Here is a 22,921-nt window from a genome sequence, read left to right as displayed (position 1 = left end):
TACAGTTTTTCAAAATAAACTGTCTTAAATAGACCATCATGTTTTCATTTTCTATGACAAATGGTTACCGCATCAGTTAACCATGAGAGGATTTTAGAAGTTTTCAGGGGTAGCAGTGTTTAAGGAGGGAGGCTTCCCAGGTGGCACAGTGGTAAAGAACCTGCCTGCCAATGCAGGAGACAAGAGAGATGTTGGTTCGATCCCTGGGTTGGCGAGATCCTCTGGAGTAGAAAATGGCAACCCTCTCCTTTGCCTGGAAAGGTCCCTGGACAGAGGAACCTGGCAGGCTTCAGTCCGTGGGATAGCAAAGAGTCAGCCATGACCGAGCATGCTCGCCACCGCCCCCCCCCCCCACCCCACACACAGTGTTTTGTTTTTATTGAGGTATAGTAGCTTTATACTGTCGTGTTAATTTCTGTTAATTTCTGCTCAATGGTGAAGAGAGTCAGCTATGTGTGTACACATGTCCCCTCTCTCTCGGACCTCCCTCCCTTATCCCCATCCCCATCCCCATCCCACCCCGCCCCCGTCTAGGTCACCACAGAGCCCTGAGCTGAACCGCCCGCGTTCCACAGTAAGTGCCCACCACTGTGTGTCCTAGGCGTGGCAGCGCACATACCGCGATCCCGGTCTCCCTGTTCACCCCCCTGCATGACCGCCGTCCACTTTCTACATCTGCATCCCTGTTCCTACCCTGCAGATAGGTTCATCAGTACCATTTTTCTTGATTCATATATATGTGTTAATACAGGATATCTGTTCGTCTCTTTCTGACTTACTTCATTATGTATGACAGACAGTTAGTCCATCCACGTCTCTCCAAGTTACCGTGCATCAGTCCTTTTTTATGGCTGAGTAGTATTCCATTGTATATATGCACCACATCTTATTTATCCACTCCCGTCTTCCTCAAATATTTAATGTCTCTACATGTTCTTTTCTACAGAGAAATGGTCAATGCATGGTTTGCTGAGAGAGTTCACACCATCCCTGTGTGCAAGGAAGGAGTCAAAGGCCACGCGGAATCCTGCTCTTGTCCCTTGCAGCCAAGTACCCGTGCAGAGAGCAGTGTCCCTGGAACACCAACCAGGAAGATCTCTGCCTCCGAATTCGATCGGCCGCTTAGACCCATTGTTATCAAAGATTCTGAGGGGACTGTGAGCTTCCTCTCTGACTCAGACAAGAAGGAACAGATGCCTCTAACCTCCCCACGGTTTGATAATGATGAAGGGGACCAGTGCTCGAGACTCTTGGAATTAGTGAAAGATATTTCTAGTCACTTGGATGTCACAGCCTTATGTCACAAAATTTTCTTGCATATCCATGGACTCATCTCCGCCGACCGCTACTCCTTATTCCTCGTCTGTGAGGACAGCTCCAACGACAAGTTTCTTATCAGCCGCCTCTTTGATGTTGCAGAAGGTTCAACACTGGAAGAAGCTTCAAATAACTGTATCCGCTTAGAGTGGAACAAAGGCATCGTGGGACACGTGGCCGCTCTTGGCGAGCCCTTGAACATCAAGGACGCCTATGAGGTAAGTAAGCTCGTGGATCAGAGGCAGCGTGGGGCACGGGGTGTGGATGGGGCATTGGGCAGCCGCTGGGAATCATAGCGATGTTTGAAACTGAGATTTCATCCTTTACAAGCTTATTTAAAGTGGGGACGTATGGTTAGGAACCTCCCCGTCTTTTGAAAGTCAATTTCTTCACTGGTGGTTGAGTCCAACCCAGGGGCCTTAGGGAAATCTTGTCTTGTTATTCTCCTAAGTGATAATTTGACGTAGCTCATCTCACAGTTGTGTTCTCTCGTTTTTTCCTGATTACTGTACATATCCCTCTCCACATTATCACCACGTGGACTTCTGAGGATTTTACTGAGATTCTAAAATAATAGGTCCAAAAACTGTCTGAAAACCAAACCAATAGTCTTTTTAAATTCATTCATTCACTTCATCATACTCATTCATTTGACATCTCATTGATACCAAAGTCTGATTATCTTTCTTTCCACTCTTTCAGTTGTTTTACTAAATAAATTTATCTGTATCTTCAAAAAATAGAAATGTTTGCTCTACAATATTTTGATGGAAGGATTTGATATTTCTTCCATTTTTGTTTCAGTAGTGAACAAGTCTTCATTATAGACTTAAAGATGACAATATATGTTTCTTCAAATTTCCTATGAAAATGATTCTTTTATTAATAGAGTTAGAGATTTTAAACAAAGCGTCTTAATTGAGTGGCAGTATGTTTATGAATCATGTTCTAGCACCTTGATAGAACAATTGTTCTTGCTACTTATCACGTGGTACACTGTGTAGGTCCCATAGTAACACAGAGAAGGTGAGGTTCCTCTGTGCAGTTTGAGGGGTCATAGACGTTTTGCTCAGCCCTGTACTCCTGATGCCTAGTACAGTGCCTGGCACAGAGATAAGTCCTAATAAGTATTGATTAAGAGAAGATTGTGGTAGGGGAGGTAAATAAGTAGAGTAGAAAGCAGGTCATAATAGAGCCAGGAAAAATGTGTTAGGTTCAGGGAAGTAGAAGGTCGCATGTAACTGGGGGGATGGAGAGAGGTTTCTCTGAGGAAGCAATGATTGATAGACCCTGGAGGATGGGTAAGATTTGAGTAGATTGAGTTGTGTGCGTGGTGAGAGCCAGATGCAAAGAGAAGTTTGAAGAAGAAACGGGAAGTTGGACCATGTGTTGCTTATGTGGATATATGTTGGGGATAGTGTAGATTTTGAGGAGCTACTGGAGATCACTGAGGTCTTGAATACCCAGCTGTGGAGCATGTATTTGATTCAGAGCCATGAGGAATAATTGAAGATGGTTTGAAAGGGGGACTGGGGTGATTCAGACTGTGCTTTAGAAGGATGAATATTATGGTGGTCATAAAGTAAATTAGATGGAAAAATACTGGAAACTGGTAGGAGAGGCTATTTTAATAGGCTGAGGAAGTAAGGACCTAAAGCAGGGCACTGGCCTTCAAGATCAAAAGGAGGAAATGGATTGCAGAAGCAGTTGAATCTGCCAGACTTGGAAGCTTGCAGGAGATGGAAGTGAGAAGAGACGTTGGAGATGCCTCAGGTTCTGAAGCTGGGTCAGTAAATAGTGGTGACTGGTGAGGAATTCTGAGGGTAGGGGTCTGGGGAGATAAGTGATAGTTCACGTACGTTAAATCCTGAGATAGCTCTTGGAATCCACTCTATACCAGCAGTGTTTTCAATTTTGGTTCTTCACGGAGCCATCTCCATGACCTCGTTGAGCTCTGTAAATAACATCACACTGTGGCAGACTCCAAGAGGGGTATTAAGGGCACAGCTGAAGGATTGCTGCCAAATTTGCAGAATCCCCTTCCCATCTTAGGTGACACTGGTAGATTAGGACCATAAATATGCTTCAGTTTTGCTGAGAAAGCCTTCATTTGTCTGCATTGTCCTAAACTTCACCAGCACTGAGGATTTCTTCACCTATATCAATTTTATTTATTTTCTTTACCATCTTCAGAGTTTTTGGGTTACCCAAAAAGTTTGTTTGAGTTTTTCATAAGATGTTACAAAAAGTCTGAAAGAACTTTTTGACCAACCCAATAATATGGTGTAATTTTTGTTCTGCAGTGAGCAGTGGTTTAATTCTTGTCTAAAATAGGCCCACAGGGTGAAGCCCCTTAGCCTGGTGGATTTCTTGTGTTGCTACTTCACCCTTGACACCCTTGATCTGTGTTTATAGTGGCCTTACAGAAGTTCTTCCTGCACAGAATTTCATTAGGAGTTGTGGGATTGATTGTGATGTAGTTTACGTTGGTCTTAACAGTGAAAGTCAGTTGGCTAGCGGATAATTCATTACTGGGCTTCCCTGGTGGCTCAGTGGCAAAGAACCTGCCTACCAATTCAGGAGACTTGGGTTCAATCCCTGGGTCAGGAAGATCCCTGAGAAGGGCATGGCAACCCACTCCAGTATTCTTGCCTGGGAGAGTCCATGGACAGAGGAGCCGGATGGCCTAGTCCATGGGGTCGCAAAGAGTTGGCGCACCTGAGCATGCCCGCGGTTCCTTACTCAGCCCGCTCATAATTAGTAGTGGTCAGAATACTGTCTCTTAGCCTTCTGTGGAAATAGTCAAAATGTGAAAGCGTGTTCTGTGTTTTCTTAGTCCTACACATTCCTTAGATATGTAATCTGTAAAAATGACACTGGATAGCAGTATTTCTTCAGCTTACATGACCACAGAACACTTAGACGTGGTGGTGTAGCAATAGAAAACCAAGCGGTGGCCATGAAATAAAACAGTGTTCAGATTGAAGCTGAGAATAAAAAAGTCTCTTAGATAAACTAATTTTAAGGAATGGTCAACATTTGATTCCCGTTTTAAAACTTTGTAACAGAATGGTATACAGTTGGGAATTCAGCTGTTTTATTGCTGATAAAATAATACATTTACATATTTAAAACATGACATGATCCACAGCTTAGACCAGTGAGTTTCAGTTACACCACAAATGTCAGTGATGTTCAGTCAACACATCATCTCCTCTATCAGGCCATCTTTCATGCAACTTTCTTGAATGTGGCACAGCATTTATTAATAATAAGATATTGACCCAATAATCAGAACAACTTATATAAATGTGTTGGAATTTTCCTAATACTTGAAAACTAGACATCATCCAGTATTTAGATCAGATTGCGTATCACTCAGTGTTCTTCAGAGTAGGATATATAGAGATAAATAAGAAGTGATTTATTGTAGGAATAAGCTCACTTGGGTATGGAGGCTTAGAAGTTCCACAGTCTACCTTCCATCTGCAAGCTGGAGAACCAGGATTGGTGTAGTTGATGGTATAACTCAGAGTCTGCAGGCCTAAGAATCAGGGCAGCCAGTGGTGTAACTCTGGTCTGTGTCTCAATCCAAACCTTCAGAGCCAGGAGCTGTGGTGGACTGCACAAGGGCAAGAGAATATGGATATCTTGGTTCAAACAGCAAATTCGTCCTTCTTTCCTCTGCCTACTCAAGGGATTAGATGATGCCCACTGGCATTGATAAAGATCTTCTTTACTCATTCCACTGATTCAGATGTTCATCTCCTCTGGAGACATCCTCACAGACACACCTGGAAATAACGCATTATCAGCCTTTTGGGCGTCGCTTAGCCTAGTCAAGTTGACACATAAAATTAACTATCACAGATTGCCTTGAAGCCCTGGTTCTATGTCTGGTGGAAGCCTTACACCTCCCAAGATTTCCTATGTCAAAGGATTTATATTGTCTAAATAACCCTCTTATTGCCTAAGTCAACAGGAATGCAAAACTTAGACCCATCTCTTGTTTCCATGGGGCAGCCTCTCCATGGACACCATGATTTTTAGGGAGAGAAACTGGAGGGTTCGTAGGGAAGGATCACATCGCCGCTCATGTGGTCTTTCCCTCGAGCTGCAGCTCTTCCCACCCCAACCTTATTCCCCCCTTTTCAGTCCTTCAGATAAATACGTCTTCACCATCTCTCATCCTGCAGGTCTCAGGCGCTACTCAAGTGAATTTCTGATAAATAAAATTATTTCCAAAATGAATTTCAGAAGAAATAACAATAGCTACTGTCCTAGTTTTAATAAATTACCAATTTTGATACATTTGTCGTGTTGTAATTGTGTCCTAGGGAACAGAGTTTGGGAATTGCTGTATCATTGTTAAATGCTCTGATAATCTTTAGATATTCCACTTTGTGGAAGAAGACCAGCATATGATTTGGCAAATCTAGTTGGTTATTTCCTTTTTTGTTTTCTGTTATTTTTATCTTTATATGATTTCAAGCTTATAGAAAAGTTGCAAGACCAGTATCAGAAACTTGGGTATACCCTCTACCCAGATTCTCTAATTGTTTATATTTTGCCCCATCTGCTTTATTACTTTCTTTTTCTGTGTGTAATGCATGTAAGTGATGCATGCATATTATTTTTTTCTGAGCCATTCGGAGACATTTTTACTATATGTATATTCTGGTAAGAACAGATACTGCACTTGATCTTAGCTAAAAGGCTGAGAAGCAATTACTATATATATTTTCTAACAAGAATATAGTCTTCCACAATTGTCATACTTTTATCAAAATCTGGAAATTTTTTGATACAAAGCTCTTAGCTAACATTCCATAGTCAAATTTGGTCAGTTGTCCCATGAATGTCCTTTGCAGTGATTTCTTCCCCGTCTGTTCAAGGCTCTAACTCAGGGTTACATATTGCACGTATTTGTCCTATCTTGTTAGTTTCCATTAAATCTGGAGTAGTTTCTCAGTGCTGCTCTATCTTTCTTGACATGTCTTTTGGAAGGAGACAGGCCAGTTATCTTGCAGAATGTTTTTCTTGAATAGATTCAATTTAGGTGCTTTTGGCAGGAATACCACAAATGTTCTTTCGACCTCGTTTGGCTTTACAGCCGACAATCAGTTCTTCACCTCTACACCAGCTGGGGTGTCCTACAGTCCAGCTCACTCCTGACACGAGTTGCCTGGAGTGAGTACAGACCCCATGGGTTAGGGGCCCTGTCGTACAGTGTTGTCCCCACTTAAGTTGCCAGCCATAAAAAAAGAAAAAAAAAAAAGATGCCAGCCATGAGTAGGACCCCCAGGCTAGCCACACTAGTTTCGGGCCGACTGCAGACGCAGGGGCTTCCCACTCGGGTTTAGTGATTTGCTGGAATGACTCAGAACTCAGGAAAGTGCCATACGTAAGATTATAGCTGTATGTTTATAAAGGATACCATTCAGAAATAGCCTAACAGAAGAGATACATAGGGCAAGGAGTGAGAGGTGGGGGACACAAAACTTCCTTGCCCACCCTCTATGGCAACACCATCCAGCACATAGATTACCTTTACCCAAAAGTTCCCTCAATCTGATTTTTCTTTCATTATGTAGGGATGGTTGATTAAATCATTGACCATTGGTGATTGGACTCACTCTCCAGGCCCCTCTTCCTTATCCAGTGGCAGGGCTGAACGTTCTGACCCTCTAATCACGCAGGTGGTTTTCCTGGCACCCAGATCCAGTCCTGAAGCTATTTGAAACCTTCTCACCCATGATACTTTATATTAGCATGCGCTCAGGTATGCTTGGCAGGGGCTTGTTATGAATAAAAAAGACTATCAGGTAATTCCAAGGGTTTGAAGAGATCTAATGCCAGACCAAACATGTTTTTTAATTATACCACAGATCTTAGCATATGTTACCAGGTAGCACGAGATGTTACTTTACCACATTTTTGATGATATTAAACTTGGTAAGTGGGTTGAAGGGGTGTCCACTAAGTGTTTTACAATACAGGTACAATTTTCCCATTGTAATTAATAAATATCTTAAGAGAAGTTATTTTGATATTATGTAAATACTCTTTTCCTTATCATAGCACTTACCACTTTGGGCATCTACTAATTTTCCAACTTTATATCAATAATAACATCTATATGTATTAGTTACATTCTAATGTGAAGAAGACCTTTGTCTTCTTTATTCATTCATTATTTCTATCATTTTGGACTCATGGATTTTTATTTTTTAATGAGTTATGCTGTGTTACTATCTTATTCATATTCTCAGATTATATCCAATTTATTGGCTCAATTGATGCTTTTGAACTGTGGTGTTGGAGAAGACTCTTGAGAGTCCCTTGGACTACAAGGAGATCCAACCAGTCCGTCCTAAAGGATATCAGTCCTGGGTGTTCATTGGAAGGACTGATGCTGAAGCTGAAACTCCAATACTTTGGCCACCTGATGCGAAGAGTTGACTCATTGGAAAAGACCCTGATGCTGGGAGGGATTGGGGGCAGGAGGAGAAGGGGACAACAGAGGATGAGATGGCTGAATGGCATCACCGACTCGATGGACAGGAGTTTGAGTAAACTCCGGGAGTTGGAGATGGACAGGGAGGCCTGGCGTGCTGTGATTCATGGGGTCGCAAAGAGTCGGACACAACTGAGCGACTGAACTGAACTAAACTGATGTCCTTTTGGCTCAAATCCTAAAAGATAATGCTGTGAAAGTGCTACACTCAATATGCCAGCAAATTTGGAAAACTCAGCAGTGGCCACAGGACTGGAGAAGGTCAGTTTTCATTCCAATCCCAAAGAAAGGCAATGCCAAAGAATGCTCAAACTACCGCACAATTGCACTCATCTCACACGCTAGCAAAGTAATGCTCAAAATTCTCCAAGCTAGGCTTCAACAATACATGAATCGTGAACTTCCAGAGGTTCAAGCTGGATTTAGAAAAGGCAGAGAAACCAGAGATCAAGTTGCCAACATCCGTTGGATGATAGAAAAAGCAAGAGAGCTCCAGAAAAACATCTACTTCTGCTTTATTGACGACGCTAAAGCCTTTGACTGTGTGGATCACAACAAACTGTGGAAGATTCTTAAAGAGATGGGAATACCAGACCACCTGATCTGCCTCCTGAGAAATCTGTATGCTGGTCAAGAGGCAACAGTTAGAACCAAACATGGAACAACTGACTGGTTCCAAATTGGGAAAGGAGTACATCAAGGCTGTATATTATCACCCTGCTTGTTTAACTTATATGCAGAGTACATCATGTGAAATGCCAGGCTGGATGAAGCACAAGCTGGAATCAAGATTGCCAGGAGAAATATCAATAACCTCAGATATGGAGATGACACCACACTCATGGCAAAAAGTGAAGAAGAACTAGAGAGCCTCTTGATGAAAGTGAAAGAGGAGAGTGAAAAAGTTGGCTTAAAACTCAACATTCAGAAAGCTAAGATCATGGCGTCTGGTCCCATCACTTCATGGCAAATAGATGGGGAAACAGTGGAAGCAGTGACAGACTTTATTTTTTTGGGTTCCAAAATCACTGCAGATGGTGACTGCAGCCATGAAATTAAAAGATGCTTGCTCCTTGGAAGAAAAGCTATGACCAATCTAGCCAGCATATTAAAAAGCAGAGACATTACGTTGCCAGCAAAGGTCCACCTAGTCATTGCTATGATTTTTCCAGTAGTCATGTATGGATGTGAGAGTTGGACTATAAGGAAAACTGAGCCCCAAAGAATTGATGCTTTTGAACTGTGGTGATGGAGAAGACTCTTGAGAGTTCCTGGGACTGCAACGAGATCCAACCAGTCCATCCTCAAGGAAATCAGCCCTGACTATTCATTGGAAGGACTGATGCTGAAGCTTAAGCTCCAATACTTTGGCCAACTGATGTGAAAAACTGACTCATTTGAAAAGACCCTGATGCTGGGAAAGATTGAAGGCAGGAGAAGGGGACGACAGAGAAGTGAGATGGTTGGATGGCATCACCGTCTCAATGGACATGCCTTTGAGCGGGCTCTGGGAGTTGGTGATGGACAGGGAGGTCTGGCATGCTGCAGTCCATGGGGTCGCAAAGAGTTGGACATGACCGAGTGACTGAACCGATGTCGTTTTGATGTGTTCCCACATCACTCTTGGCATTTTCTTGCTTCCTGGGGGAGCTGAAAGTTTTACCTACTTAGCAGGATGTTCTAGACTTATCTTACACTTCCCTGCCGTGGACCTAGGAACCCAGGTGCCTCTCAGTGGACAGGGTGGTAGTTAAAAACCAAGATCTAGGCACTAGGCTTGCTCATTGCTACTAGTTTTTCAGCAGATAGAGGTAGGAGAAAAATACACAGACTAACATACACTAATATTTTATTTATTCCTATAGCTAGCTACCCACTATATTATAAACAATAAATTCTTAACCTCTGATTTCAATCTAACACCTCAAGGTACATTTTGTTTTCTTCCTCCAAAAATGAAGAACCAGGCTTCCTTATTCTTCTTTTTTTTAATTGAAGTATAGTTGATTTACAGTGGCATGTTCAGATGTATAGCACAGTGGTAAAGTTATGTGTGTGTGTGTGTGTGTGTGCGTGTGTATGTATGTATATACACATACACATATACTTCAGATATTTTTCCTTTTAGGTTATTATAAAATGTTGAATATAGTTCCCCAGCTTTACAGTAGGCCCTTCCTGGTTATCTTTTTTATATATAGTTTGTTAATCCCAAACTCCTAATTTATTGCCCTACGTTTTCCCCTTTGATAACCATAAGTTTGTTTTCTATGTGTATAGATCTATTTCTGTTTTGTAAATAAGTTAATTTGTGTCTTTTTGTTTTTTTCCTTTTTTTAAGCTTCTGCATATAAGCAGTATCATATAATAATTACCTTCCTCTGTCTGGCTTACTTCATTTAGTGTGATAATCTTAGATCCATCCATGTTGTGCAAATGACATTATTTCATTCATTTTCATGACTGAGTAATATTCCATCCTACAACAAAAGAGGCAGGAATACACTGGACAAAAGACAGTCTCTTCAATAAGTGGTGCTGGGAAAACTAGACAGCTACATGTGAAAGAATGAAATTAGAACATTCTCCAACACCATACACAAAAATAAACCCAAAGTGGATTAAAGACCTAAATGTAAGACTGGTTACCATAAAACTCCTAGAGAGAAAGGTCGGCAGGACACTCGTGGACATAAATCACAGCAGTATCTTTTCGGGTCCATTTCCTTAGTGTTTATGTATTTGTGCATGTGCTCAGGCCAAGTTCCAAGCTCTTTATTCATTTCTGTAAAATCTGTTTCTTCAGGCTGAAGAACTTTCTTTACTATTTCTTTAGTATTGGTCTGATGGTGACAAATTCTCTGATTTTGTTTACCTAAATATGCCTTCATTTTGCCTATAATCTTGAAAGATATCTTTACTGCAAAGATACTTCTTGGTTAACAGTAGTTTTCTTTCAATATTTAAAATGTTTTCCCACTTTGTTTCTGGTTTTCACTTTTCTTATGAGAAGTGAGCCAACCTTCCTTTCTTACATGTTTCGTGTTATGTATCATTTTCACACTATGTGTATATGTTTAAGGTTTTCACTAACTTTGGGAAAATTCTGGTCATGTGTTTAAATATTTTTTTTAGGCCCCATTTTCTTCTCTTTGGTCTCCAATTGTATATGTTAGACCATTTGATATTGTCCCAGAGAACACTGAGGCTCTGTTAACTTTGCATAGTTTTTGTTTTTCCTCTCAGTCTTTGATTAGGTACTTTGTCAGTTTCCCATCAGGTTCACTGACTCATCCAATCTGCTGTTAATCAGTGAACTCTTCATTTTAGACTTCGTACTTTCCAGTTCTAGAATTTCCATTTGGCTTTTTAAGAATACTTTTTTTCTTTCTTTGCAGAGATTCCCATCTGTTCATTATTACCATATTTTAAGCTTTTTAATACATTTATAATAGCTTCTTTGAAGTCCTTGTTGCTAATTCCAATATCTTTCACATCCTGGGGTCATTTTTTATTGACTGTTCTTTTTCTTCACTATGGGTTGTATTTCCTGTTTCTTCATTTGTTGTGATTATGTTTATTGTAGGCTGGACATTGTGACTGTTTGTTGAAAGTCATTTGGGTTATATTATCTTCTTTTAAAACAGGGCTGACCTTTATTGTTGCAGTGAAGTTACTGGAAGATCCTTTTGGCCCTGTCAGATTTGGTATTATTATTTATTATGATGGATCTACTTTAGTTTTAAGTTTATCCTTAGGGAATGCTGCCTGGATCTCCGGTAGGGTCCTTGCTCCCAAGGAGTGGCCCTTCTGTGCCTCAGCTGAATGCCTGGGTACCTAGTGAGGTACCTCTGATGGGTAGGACCCCAGTGTCTTCAAACATTTTTATAATTGGAGGCACCAGTCCACTTTCAGCTTTCAAAAGATAGTTTTTGCTTGTTCTCTTAAGAGTCTTGCCAAATACATGTTCAGCCTGTATTGAACCAAAGACATGTTCAAACTGTCTTCTGCCACTCCTCTTTATACCCTACCACACCCACAACACAGCCTGTCTTAGCAGGTACTTTGCCTTGCACACCCCAGCACTTGTGTTATTGTTGTCATTCTGTCCCTAAGTCTTCTACAACTCTTTGCGACCACATGAACTGCTGCATGCCAGAGTCCCCTGTTCTTCCCTCTATCCTGGAGTTTGCTCAGATTCAGTCCGTTGAGTCTGTGATGTTGTCTAACCATCTCATCCTCTGCTGCCCCCTTCTCCTTCTGCCTTCAATCTTTCCCAGCATCAGGGTCTTTTCCAGTGAGGGACTTTGCATCAGGTTGCCCAGACTATTGGAGCATCAGCTTCAGCATTAATCCTTCTAGTGAATATTCAGGATTGATTTCCTTCTGGACTGGCTGGCTTGATCTCCTTGCTGTCCAAGGGATTCTCAGGAGTCTTCTCCAGCACCACAGTAATAAAGCATCAATTCTTCAGTGCTCAGCCTTCTTTCTGGTCCAACTCTCACAGCTGGAAAACCACTACTGGAAAAAACCACAGCTTTGACTAGACAGATATTTGTCAGCAAAGTGAGTCTCTGCTTTTTAATACACTGTCTAGGTTTGTCATAGCTTTCCTTGCAAGGCGCAAACGTCTTAATTTCATGGCTGCAGTTACTGTCCACAGTGATTTTGGAGCCCTAGAAAATAAAATCCGTCACTGCTTCTACCTTTTCCCCTTCTATTTGCCATGAAGTGGTGGGATTGGATGCCAAGATCTTAGTTTTTTGAACGTTGAGTTTCAAGCCAGCTTTTTCACTCTCCTGTCTCAGCCTCATCAAGAGGCTCTTTAGTTCCTCTTCACTTTCTGCCATTAGAGTGGTATCATCTGCATTCTGAGGTTATTGATATTTCTCCCAGCAATCTTGAGTCCAGCATATGATTGAAAAATCCAACCCAGCATTTTGCATTATGTACTCTGCATTTCAGTTCAATTCAGTCGCTCAGTCATGTCTGACTCTTTGCGACCCCATGGAGCACAGCATGGCAGGCTTCCCTGTCCATCACCAACTCCAGGAGTTTACCCAAACTTATGTTCATCGAGTTGGTGATGCCATCCAATCATCTCATCCTCTGTCTTCCCCTTCTCTTCCTGCCCCCAATCCCTCTCAGCATCAGGGTCTTTTCCAAAGAGTCAGCTCTTCACATGAGGTGGCCAAAGGATTGGAGTTTCAGCTTCAGCATCATTCGTTCCAGTGAAGACCCAGGACTGATCTGCTTTAGGATGGATCTCCTTAAGTTAAATAAAACTTAGCAATTTTTATTAAATTGTTACAATTTAATTTAATTTAAGGGTGACAATATATAGCCTTGTCACACTTCTTTCCTGGTTTTGAACCAGTCATTTATTCCATGACTGGTTCTAACTGTTGTTTCTTAACCTGCATACAGGTTTCTCAGGAGGCAGGTAAGGTGGTCTGGTATTTCCATCTCTTCAAGAATCCTCCAGTTTGTTGTAATCCACATAGTCCAAGGCTTTAACATAGTCAAAGAAGCATAGTCAAACCAATTTTTTTTTTCTGGAATTCCCTTCCTTTCTCAGATTGTTACTAGATTGTTATCTCTATAGAAAATTTTAAAAATTAAGAAATATATGTCAATGCCTATAAAATGAAGTGAAAAAATGTACTCTACAACTACCCTCACATAATTTGGTTGGAACATGAAGAATGCTAACAAATGGTCATTCCCACTTCCTGGTCTATAGTTTAAACTGGAGTGGAAAAATCACTCAGACTCCACCATCTTGGTAAATGGACAGGGAACCTTGAGAAATAAATAAGAAGTGGATGAAGGAGGGGACAAAATAGCAGGGGAAATCAGTGTTTGGATCAAGGCTGGGGCTTTACAGGCTTTACAGGCTTTGTGGACTTTCAAGCTTGAGTGGGGTACAGAGTCAGTTAACTTAGGACTCTTGACGGCTTTGGCTAACGGTGCAGGTGTGGGAGGCAGGGATTAGGTGTTTTTAGACCTTGCTGCATGGACTATTTGTAGCTTTTGTTGCGTTTCTGAGCCAGTTCTTCAGGCCTGCACTTTGAAGCCCAAGAATAGATGTCTGATATGGTCTTGAGATGTGGCTGCTATCTGGGCTTTGTCCACTTCCAAGCTGTGTCCCCTGCTCTGGGACCCTCAGGTCACTGCTCTTGCTATTAGCTCCGCACTGCAACAGAATGTGGGTGAAACGTCCTTTACAGAGAGGAAAAGTGTGTTTCTTCACATGGGCCAGTCAAGACAGAGTGTTTAGCAAACAGATGCAAAAGCACCCCAGAGGGTTCCATTGGCTCCACAGAAAATAAATGATGAAGAATGTCAATAAAACAGAGGAAGTTATGAAGTCTGCTTTGATGATGATTATGACCACCTACAGCATTTGAAAGAAGCATCTGGGCCCTACATGCTTAAATCCCAATTACCTTTAGTACATGTAACAGGAGAGAGGAGAAAGAGGAGACTTTGATAATTCTAGGCCGTGCAATTAATTTGCCTTAATCAGAGTTTAAAACAGAGTTTAAGAAAGTTATTGATTGGTAAATAAACCCACTCCTATTTTGGGCCCTCAACTGGATTTGGTCCTGACATTGTTGCAGCTCTGGGTGATGATTTCAACTCTGTTACCCAGAGAGTATATGTGAAGGTGACTTTATCTTTCAGATTAGTGAGGAACAAGAGAGGAAGAGGGGATGAATAGAAAGAAATCTGAAGCTGAAAATGTCAGCAAGTGGAAAGATGTGGATGGGAAGAAAAGTGATAGGGAGAAATGATGATTATGATGTATAAATGCCAAACTCAAATGAAGACGATCTGGCTGCCTGGACAAACTTCATGAAGGCAAAGATGCTGGTTTTTTTCTTTTTTTTTTTTTAGGAAGAAAAAATAAAAAGTCACCTTGTAGAGAATTCTACGACTTTCTCAGTCATGAGAAGAAATGAATAGCATGAGCAGTTTGAGTATTATGAAAGTTAAGATGATAAGATTGGAGCTAACTTAAGCTAAGCTAAGTTAAGTTAAGATGATAATTCAGTCGCTCAGTACTCTGATTCTTTGCGAGCCCATGGACTACAGCACACCAGGCCTCCCTGTCCATCACCAATTCCCATAGTTTACTCAAATCCATGTCAATCATGTCAGTGATGCCATCCAACCATCTCATCCTCTGTCATCCCCTTCTCCTCCTGCCCTCAATCTTTCCCAGCATCAGGGTATTTTTTGGTGAGGAAGTTCTTCGCATCAAGTGACCAAAGGATTGGAATTTCAGCTTCAGCATCAGTCCTTCCAATGAACACCCAGGACTGATCTCCTTTACGATGGACTGGTTGAATCTCCTTGCAGTCCAAGGGACTCTCAAGAGTCTTCTCCAACACCACAGTTCAAAAGCATCAATTCTTCTGTGCTCAGCTTTCTTTATAGTCCAACTCTCACATCCATACATGACTACTGGAAAAACCGTAGCTTTGACTAGATAGACAAAGTAATGTCTCTGCTTTTTAATATGCTGTCTACGTTGGTCGTAACTTTTCTTTCAAGGAGCTAGCATCTTATAATTCCATGGCTGCAGTCACCATCCGCAGTGATTTTGGAGCCCAAGAAAATAAAGTCAGCCACTGTTTCCCCACGCAGTTGCCATGAAGTGATGGGACCAGATGCCATGATGTTAGTTTTCTGAATGTTGAGCTTTAAGCCAACTTTTTCACTCTCCTCTTTCACTTTCATCAAGAGGCTCTTTAGTTCTTCTTCACTTTCTGCCAAAAGGGTGGTGTCATCTGCATATCTGAGGTTACTGATATTTCTCCTGGAAATCTTGATTCTACCTTGTGATTCATCAGCCTGGCATTTCTCATGATGCATATAAGTTAAATAAGCCAGGTGACAACATGCAGCCTTGACATACTCGTTTTCCTATTTGGAACCAGTCTGTTGTTCCATGTCCAGTTCTAACTGTTGCTTCCTGACCTACATACAGATTTCTCAAGATGCAGGTCAAGTGGTCTGGTATTCCCATCTCTTTAAGAATTGTCCACAGTTTGCAGTGATCCACACAGTCAAGGCTTTGACATAGTCAACAAAGCATAAATAGATGTTTTTCTGGAACTCTCTTGCTTTTTTGATGATCCAGCGGATGTTGGCAATTTGATCTCTGGTTCCTCTGCCTTTCCTAAAACCAGCTTAAATATCTGAAAGTTCACTGTTCACATACTACTGAAGCTTGGCTTAGAGAATTTTGAACATTACTTTACTAGCGGGTGAGATGAGTGCAACTGTGCTTTAGTTTGAGCATTCTTTGGCATTGCCTTTCTTTGGGATTGGAATGAAAATTGACCTTTTCCAGACCTGTGGCCACTGCTGAGTTTTCCAAATTTGCTGGCATGTTGAATGCAGCACTTTCACAGCATCATCTTTTAGGATTTGAAATAGCTCAACTGGAATTCCATCACCTCCACTAGCTTTGTTCATAGTGATGCTTCCTAAGGCCCCCTTGAGTTCGCATTCCAGGATGTCTGGCTCTAGGTGAGTGATCATACTATCGTGATTATCTGGGTTGTGAAAATGATTTTTGTATAGTTCTTCTGTGTATTCTTGCCACCTCTTCTTAATATCTTTTGCTTCTGTTAGGTCCAATCCATTTCTGCCCTTTATTGAGCCCACCTTTGCATGAAATGTCCCCTTGGTATCTCTAATTTTCTTGAAGAGATCTCTAGTCTTTCCCACTCTATTGTTTTCCTCTATTTCTTTGCACTGATCACTGAGGAAGGCTGTCTTATCTCTCCTGGCTATTCTTTGGAACTCTACATTCAAATGGGAATATCTTTCCTTTTCTCCTTGCTTTTCACTTCTCTTCTTTTCATAGCTATTTGTGAGGCCTCCACAGACAACCATTTTGTCTTTTTGCATTTGTTTTTCTTGGGGATGGTCTGTACAATGTCATGAACCTCTGTCCATAGTTCCTCAGGCACTCCCTCTATCAGATATCTATTTCTCACTTCCAATGTATAGTCATAAGGGATTTGATTTAGGTCATACCTGAGTGGTCTAGTGGTTTTCCCTGCTTTCTTCAATTTAAGCTGAACTTGGCAATAAGGAGTTCATGATCTGAGCCACAGTCAGCTCCTGATCTTGTTTTTGCTGACTGTATAGAGCTTCTCCAACTTTGGCTGCAAAGAATATAATCAATCTGATTTTGGTGTTGACCATCTGGTGATGTCCATGTGTAGAGTCTTCTCTTGTGTTGTTGGAGGAGGGTGTTTGCTATGACCAGTGCGTTCTCTTGGCAAAACTCTATTAGCCTTTGCCCTGCTTCATTCTGTGCTCCAAGAATGGTTGGAGCTCTGGATCATGCCAGATTGGAGGGCTCCGTTCATGTAGACAGCGCATGGTTACAGGACAGAGAAGGTGGAGAACCGTGTAAAGCTGAATACACCTGAGACTCTGAGGATGAAGGTCTGCCAGGAAATGAGACTGATGAGTCTGAGGAAGGAAAATTGTTTTCTGTAGTTGACCAGCAGCAAGAGAAGCAGGACTGTGAATTCATTTGTAGCACATGCTCACATTTAACCATCCGTAGTTTGTCAAGTAACAAAAGCCCAAACAAATTCAAATATTTAATAAAAGAGGAATACCTCTCAACACTTTATCAAAGACAGACTCAGAGCAAAGCAAGTTAGTAAGTGCAGACAATTAATGGCAGTCATCTGCCTGAGGTACCGACTCAACCACATTCTGAAAATGAAAGCAAAGCAAATAAAAGAACAAGAAATCAAGTTATAAAAGAACAGCACAGGGAACAGAGGGTGGAGAAAATAGGTAACAGATCATCCTGCAAACTGGAAAGGGCAGGAAAAGGAGCAGTTAAATATAAAAATATTCCAAAGTTATGAAAATGGGACATTTAGTGGAAAGCACACCCCCCTGAGGGACGCCTCATTATGTTCAGGAAGGGGGCTTCCCTTGTGGCTCAGATGATAAAGTGTCTGCCTAAAATGCGGGAGACCCAGGTTCGATCCCTGGGTGGGGAAGATCCTCTGGCGAATAAATGGCAACCCACTCCAGTACTCTTGCCTGGAAAATCCCATGGATGGAGGAGGCTATTAGGCTATAGTCCATGGGGTTGCAAAGAGTCGGACACGACTGAGCGACTTCACTTCACTTCACTTCACTATGTTCAGTGATGAATTGCAATGTTCAAATGACAATACTCTGCCATTTTTATTGACAGGTACTGAGAAAACAAGTATAGTATTTGAACTAATTTTATTGCTCAATTATAAAACTGTTGAACAAGTTTCCCCTGCAGACCATAACATACATAGTATCATTTTTTTTCCATTTATTTTTATTAGTTGGAGGCTAATTACTTTACAATATTGTAGTGGTTTTTGCCATACATTGACATGATTCAGCCACGGATTTACATGTGTTCCCCATCCTGAACCCCCACCCACCCACCCACCTCCCTCCCCATCCCATCCCTCTGGGTCTTCCCAGTGTACCAGCCCTGAGCACTTGTCTCATGCATCCAACCTGGACTGGCGATCTGTTTTACACTTGATAATATATATGTTTCAATGCTATTCTCTCAGATCATCCCACCTTCGCCTTCTCCCATAGAGTCCAAAAGTCTGTTCTGTACATCTGTGTCTCTTTTTCTGTCTCGCATATAGGGTTATCATTACCATCTTTCTAAATTCCATACATATGCGTTAGTATACTGTATTGGTGTTTATCTTTCTGGCTTACTTCACTCTGTATAATGGGCTCCAGTTTCATCCATCTCATTAGAACTAATTCAAATGCACTCTTTTTAGTGGCTGAGTAATATTCCATTGTGTATATGTACCATAGCTTTCTTATCCATTTGTCTGCTGATGGGCATCTAGGTTGCTTCCATGTCCTGGCTATTACAAACAGTGCTGCGATGAACACAGGGGTACACAAACTGAAAGAGACACATGTACCTCAAATTTTTAATTTAATGTTTATTCTTATTGTTTTTAATGTTTGACTAAATTTAATGTTGTGCAATAAATTTACATCCATGCCAAAATGACTTCATGAATGTGAAATGTGTTGATAAATTATTGGAAAATATCATCACGGCCTGCAAAAAAAAACTGAAAGGCCACAAAGTTTGATAGAGGCTCAATAGTAATGGATGGAGTTCTAGTTTTAAATTCCTAGTTCAGGCCCTTGATGGGCCGCTTAGATCAGCTGCCCTGAATACTTTTCATTCTTATTCTGCTTTAAACTATGTTCAGGGCCAAGGAGAAATCTCTGAAAGAAATCTGTGAAAGGCTTCACTTCAGGAGCCTACGGCTTTGCCTGTGGCCTCAAGCCTTACCCTCTCACCACTGGAACACAGCCTGTCTTTGGTGCATAGAATCTGATCATAGTTTTAGATATCAGTGACCCAAACTATTATTTCACCAAGGGAAGAGTGATAGATTTTATTAATGAACAACTAAAACTGGAGGAAGCTGTTACAAAAGAACATTTCACCTTCTTAAGGTAAAGAAACAGTTCTGAATATAAATGACAAAATCTGAGAAAAATTATTTAACAGGGCTGTCTGTGGAGCAATCTAATTCTAAAAATTGGATATACTTTAGAAATTAGGAATAAACGGGAGTGGCTTTAAAAATATGGTTGAGTCTTATTTGCAGAATTAGAGAAGTTTCAGTATAATAACAAAAAAAGAAAAACAATAGCATTAAAATAGAACTAGAAGGAAACCTAAGATCTTAAAAAGGCAGGTGAGACACAGTGACAAGGGAAATCAAATGATTTCTCTACAGAGGCCAGGCCAGAAAGACATAAAAAAGAGGTGCCCTAAAGGCAGTCTTTGAAAACTCCCCAAAAAGCTCCGATTACAAACTAGCTCTGCTCTTCAAAGATGCCCTCAGTAATTCCAGCCTCATGACATTCACGCCCCTATATAGTTTCTTCCTACTTTTTACCTGGGTTCATCAATGTATGACCAATAGAATAAGCAGAAGTGATGTGTTACTTTCAAGGTTAAGGCATGATAAGATACTGTGGCTCTCTTAAATCACTTCCCCTGGTGGAACCAGATGCCATCTCGTAGGAACACTCAGGACCCGCGCTAAGGCCAATACACAAGGAACTAAAACCTTCTGCCCAGGTCAGTAAGGGGCCAGGGGTCCTGCCAAGAACCATGGGAATGAGCCATCGTGGAAGTGGATCTTCAAGCCCCAGGAAAGAAGTCAGATGTTTACAGATACACACACACAAAAAGATTAAAGGAAATGTTCGTCTCTGGGGTGTTGTAACCATGGACTTTTTTTTTTTTTCTCTGAAATGCTTTTATGTTCAACGTTTTCTAAAATTGGCACTGTTTTAAAATTTAAGACTGAAAACAACAATGATGGGGTGTTGTAACCATGTACTTTTTTTTCTCTGAAATGTTTTTATGTTCAAAGTTTTCTAAAATTAGCACTGTTTAAAATTTAAGACTGAAAACGACAATAATGTAGGTAACAGTTGGGAAGTGGGGAGACATGCATGGCCAAGATACAGGCTTGAACAGAACCAGAAAAGGATGAGTTTACAGCTGAATAAGATTGGCAACCCTCAGAAGAAGCTCCTGAAACTAGGACTTGATGCAACTTGTTCCCAGAAGCACTGGTACAAAAGTGGACAGGTGAGACCAAGAAGGAAAGGAAAGCAATACTGATGTGCTCAAGTCAGATACCAGTGTAGGCCACTGGAGCTCAAGTCCATCGGAGACTTCTGGGAGACCCGCCCAGAGAAAAAGCTGGGGAATTTAATCTCAAGTCCGTCGGAGACTTCTGGGAGACCCGCCCAGAAAAGAAAGCTGGGGAATTTAATCTCCAAACCTCTGTCATTTGTTGGGGGCTTCACAGCGATGTGCCTAGACTAAAGGAATGCAGAAAATCAGGGAAAGATGCTCACACGCACACACTGAGGAGTCTGCTGAGCTGCTAGATCAGCAAAGTGTATACAAAGGAGACACTGGCCAATGACCCTGGGAAGATAGACTGGGACTGACCTATGGCTTTTATTCTTAAAGAGCTTGGACTTTATTTTACAAGCACATAAAGAACTAAAGTGTTGACTTAATTTTTATTATGCAGAATTTCAAACATACATAAGATTATAAAGAACAGTCAGCATCAACTCTGGCCTATCTGTCTATGCTGCCATCCATGCTTTCTCACTCTATATGATTTGAATCAAAACCCAGGCATCATATCAATTATTCATAAACATTTTAGTATTTGTGTACTATATTTAGTATTTGTGTATTAATACCATCAAATGCCCAGGCAACATTCAAATTATCGAGTGAGAACTTTAAGAGGAAACTTAGGTGTGAAAAGTTCCCCTCGTACCAGCACACATGATGCTTTAATGCCACGAGAACCGGAACAGAGGAGAGAGTGTGGATGCCATCAGCGCAGGCCAGGCATGAGACAGCCGAGGTGTGCGCTGGTGTGATGGTGACGGAGACACGGGCCCCGCGTGAGAGAGGCCTCGGGGGACTCAGTGAACGCAAGGGTGAAGGCAGCACAGGCGTCACCAGGTCACAGAGAAGCGGCAAGGGATAACGGACACAGGACGGGAGGCGATGGGTTTAGCCACGGATCCACTGGCTTTAAAGACTAATCTCTGGTTGGAAATGTAGAGAGGATACCTGGAAGATACAGAACCGTGGTTTGAGGGAGAGACTGGAATTAGAGACTTAGATCTGAGAATCACAGAGGTTATGCATAATTGAGAGAAAGTGTACAAAAGAGAAAAAAGCAAAGGGCAAGACAGAACTTCATCCTCGCCTTAAGGACTAGAGATTAAAACAAAGTAACCTAGATGCCCATCAGCAGACGAATGGATAAGGAAGCTGTGGTACATATACACCATGGAATATTACTCAGCCACTAAAAGAATTCATTTGAATCAGTTCTAATGAGATGGATAAAACTGGAGCCCATTATACAGTGAAGTAAGCCAGAAAGATAAACACCAATACAGTATACTAATGCATATATATGGAAATTAGAAAGATGGTAACAATAACCCTATATGCAAAACAGAAAAAAGAGACACAGATGTACAGAACAGAATTTTGGACTCTTGTGGGAGAAGGCGAGGGTGGGATGTTTCGAGAGAATAGCATCGAAACATGTATATTATCTGTGGTGAAACAGATCACCAGCCCAGGTTGGATGCATGAGACAAGTGCTCAGGGTTGGTGCACTGGGAAGACCCAGAGGGATGGGATGGGGAGGGAGGCGGGAGTGGGGATAGGGATGGGGAGCACATGTAAATCCATGGCTGATTCATGTCAATGTATGACAAAAACCACTACAATATTGTAAAGTAATTAGCCTCCAACTAATAAAAATAAATGGAAAAAATAAATTAAAAAAAAAAAAAAGGCCATGAAAGCAGACAAATATGGAACAGTCAAGAAGGCAAGAAGGAAACAAGAACTGAGATTTACCACAAAAGCTACTTTCAAGAAGGATGAAAAATCCCCAAATATAGAAGGTACAGGAAAATACTCTGGGGATACCAAAGTGCGTTAAACACTCAGTGGTATTCTACCATATGTGTGGTTGGTGGTTTAATCGCAGCCGTGTCACTCTGCAACCCTGCGGACTGTAGCCCGCCAGACTCCTCTGTCCATGGGATTTCCCAGGCAAGAATACTGGAATGGGTTGCATTTTCTTCTCCAGTCTTATCGTATACTACCCTGCATTTCTTAAAGAGTTCCCATCATGTGCCGAAGACTGTGCTGAAGGTCCTGGGCATGAGATGGAAAATCCAGCTCAGACCTGTCTGTCTCAGAGGACAGAGAGAGAAGCAGTTATTCCACTGACTGTACAAAGAGATAATTACCAGCTGCAGTGACTGCGATGTGGGGAAGCCCGAGGTTGCAGGACTGAGGGTGCACATTAGGAGAAGCAGGTTTATCCTGGGAGAGGAGGGGGGATAACAGATGGTTTCCTTGGAATCTTGAATAGATTGGACAGCCACATCCACAGGAATTCTCTGGCATTACTCCTGGACTTGTTAGAA

The 22,921-nt window shown here is 41.5% G+C and overlaps 2 protein-coding genes and 1 pseudogene across 9 annotated transcripts in view; 2 read left to right on the top strand and 1 right to left on the bottom strand.

The window, feature by feature from the left end:
* Window positions 1-22,921, top strand: part of LOC122422380 (rho GTPase-activating protein 20-like) — a 480,282-nt gene that overhangs the window by 360,318 nt on the left and 97,043 nt on the right. The gene's annotated exons all lie outside the window — the stretch shown is intronic.
* Window positions 1-22,921, top strand: part of LOC122422381 (cGMP-specific 3',5'-cyclic phosphodiesterase-like) — a 75,378-nt gene that overhangs the window by 21,696 nt on the left and 30,761 nt on the right. For 5 of the 8 annotated variants that reach the window (XR_006263801.1, XM_043438873.1, XM_043438874.1 and 2 more), the window contains exon 2: window positions 947-1,535. Coding sequence is in view for 7 of the 8 variants with exons in the window: in XM_043438873.1 (XP_043294808.1) it covers window positions 947-1,535 (589 nt within the window). In the remaining variant the exon portion in view is untranslated. Of the gene's footprint in view, window positions 1-946; window positions 1,536-7,589; window positions 7,736-22,921 lie in introns of those variants that run through there. The other 3 variants (XM_043438872.1, XM_043438878.1, XM_043438877.1) reach the window with 1 other exon arrangement.
* Window positions 5,932-6,046, bottom strand: LOC122422424 (annotated as a pseudogene).

Source organism: Cervus canadensis, chromosome 19 (genome assembly GCF_019320065.1).
Source record: "Cervus canadensis isolate Bull #8, Minnesota chromosome 19, ASM1932006v1, whole genome shotgun sequence".
In the NCBI taxonomy this organism is placed as follows: domain Eukaryota; kingdom Metazoa; phylum Chordata; class Mammalia; order Artiodactyla; family Cervidae; genus Cervus; species Cervus canadensis.
Note: the sequence above shows the minus strand (reverse complement) of the source record. Positions and strands in the feature narration are given on the sequence as shown.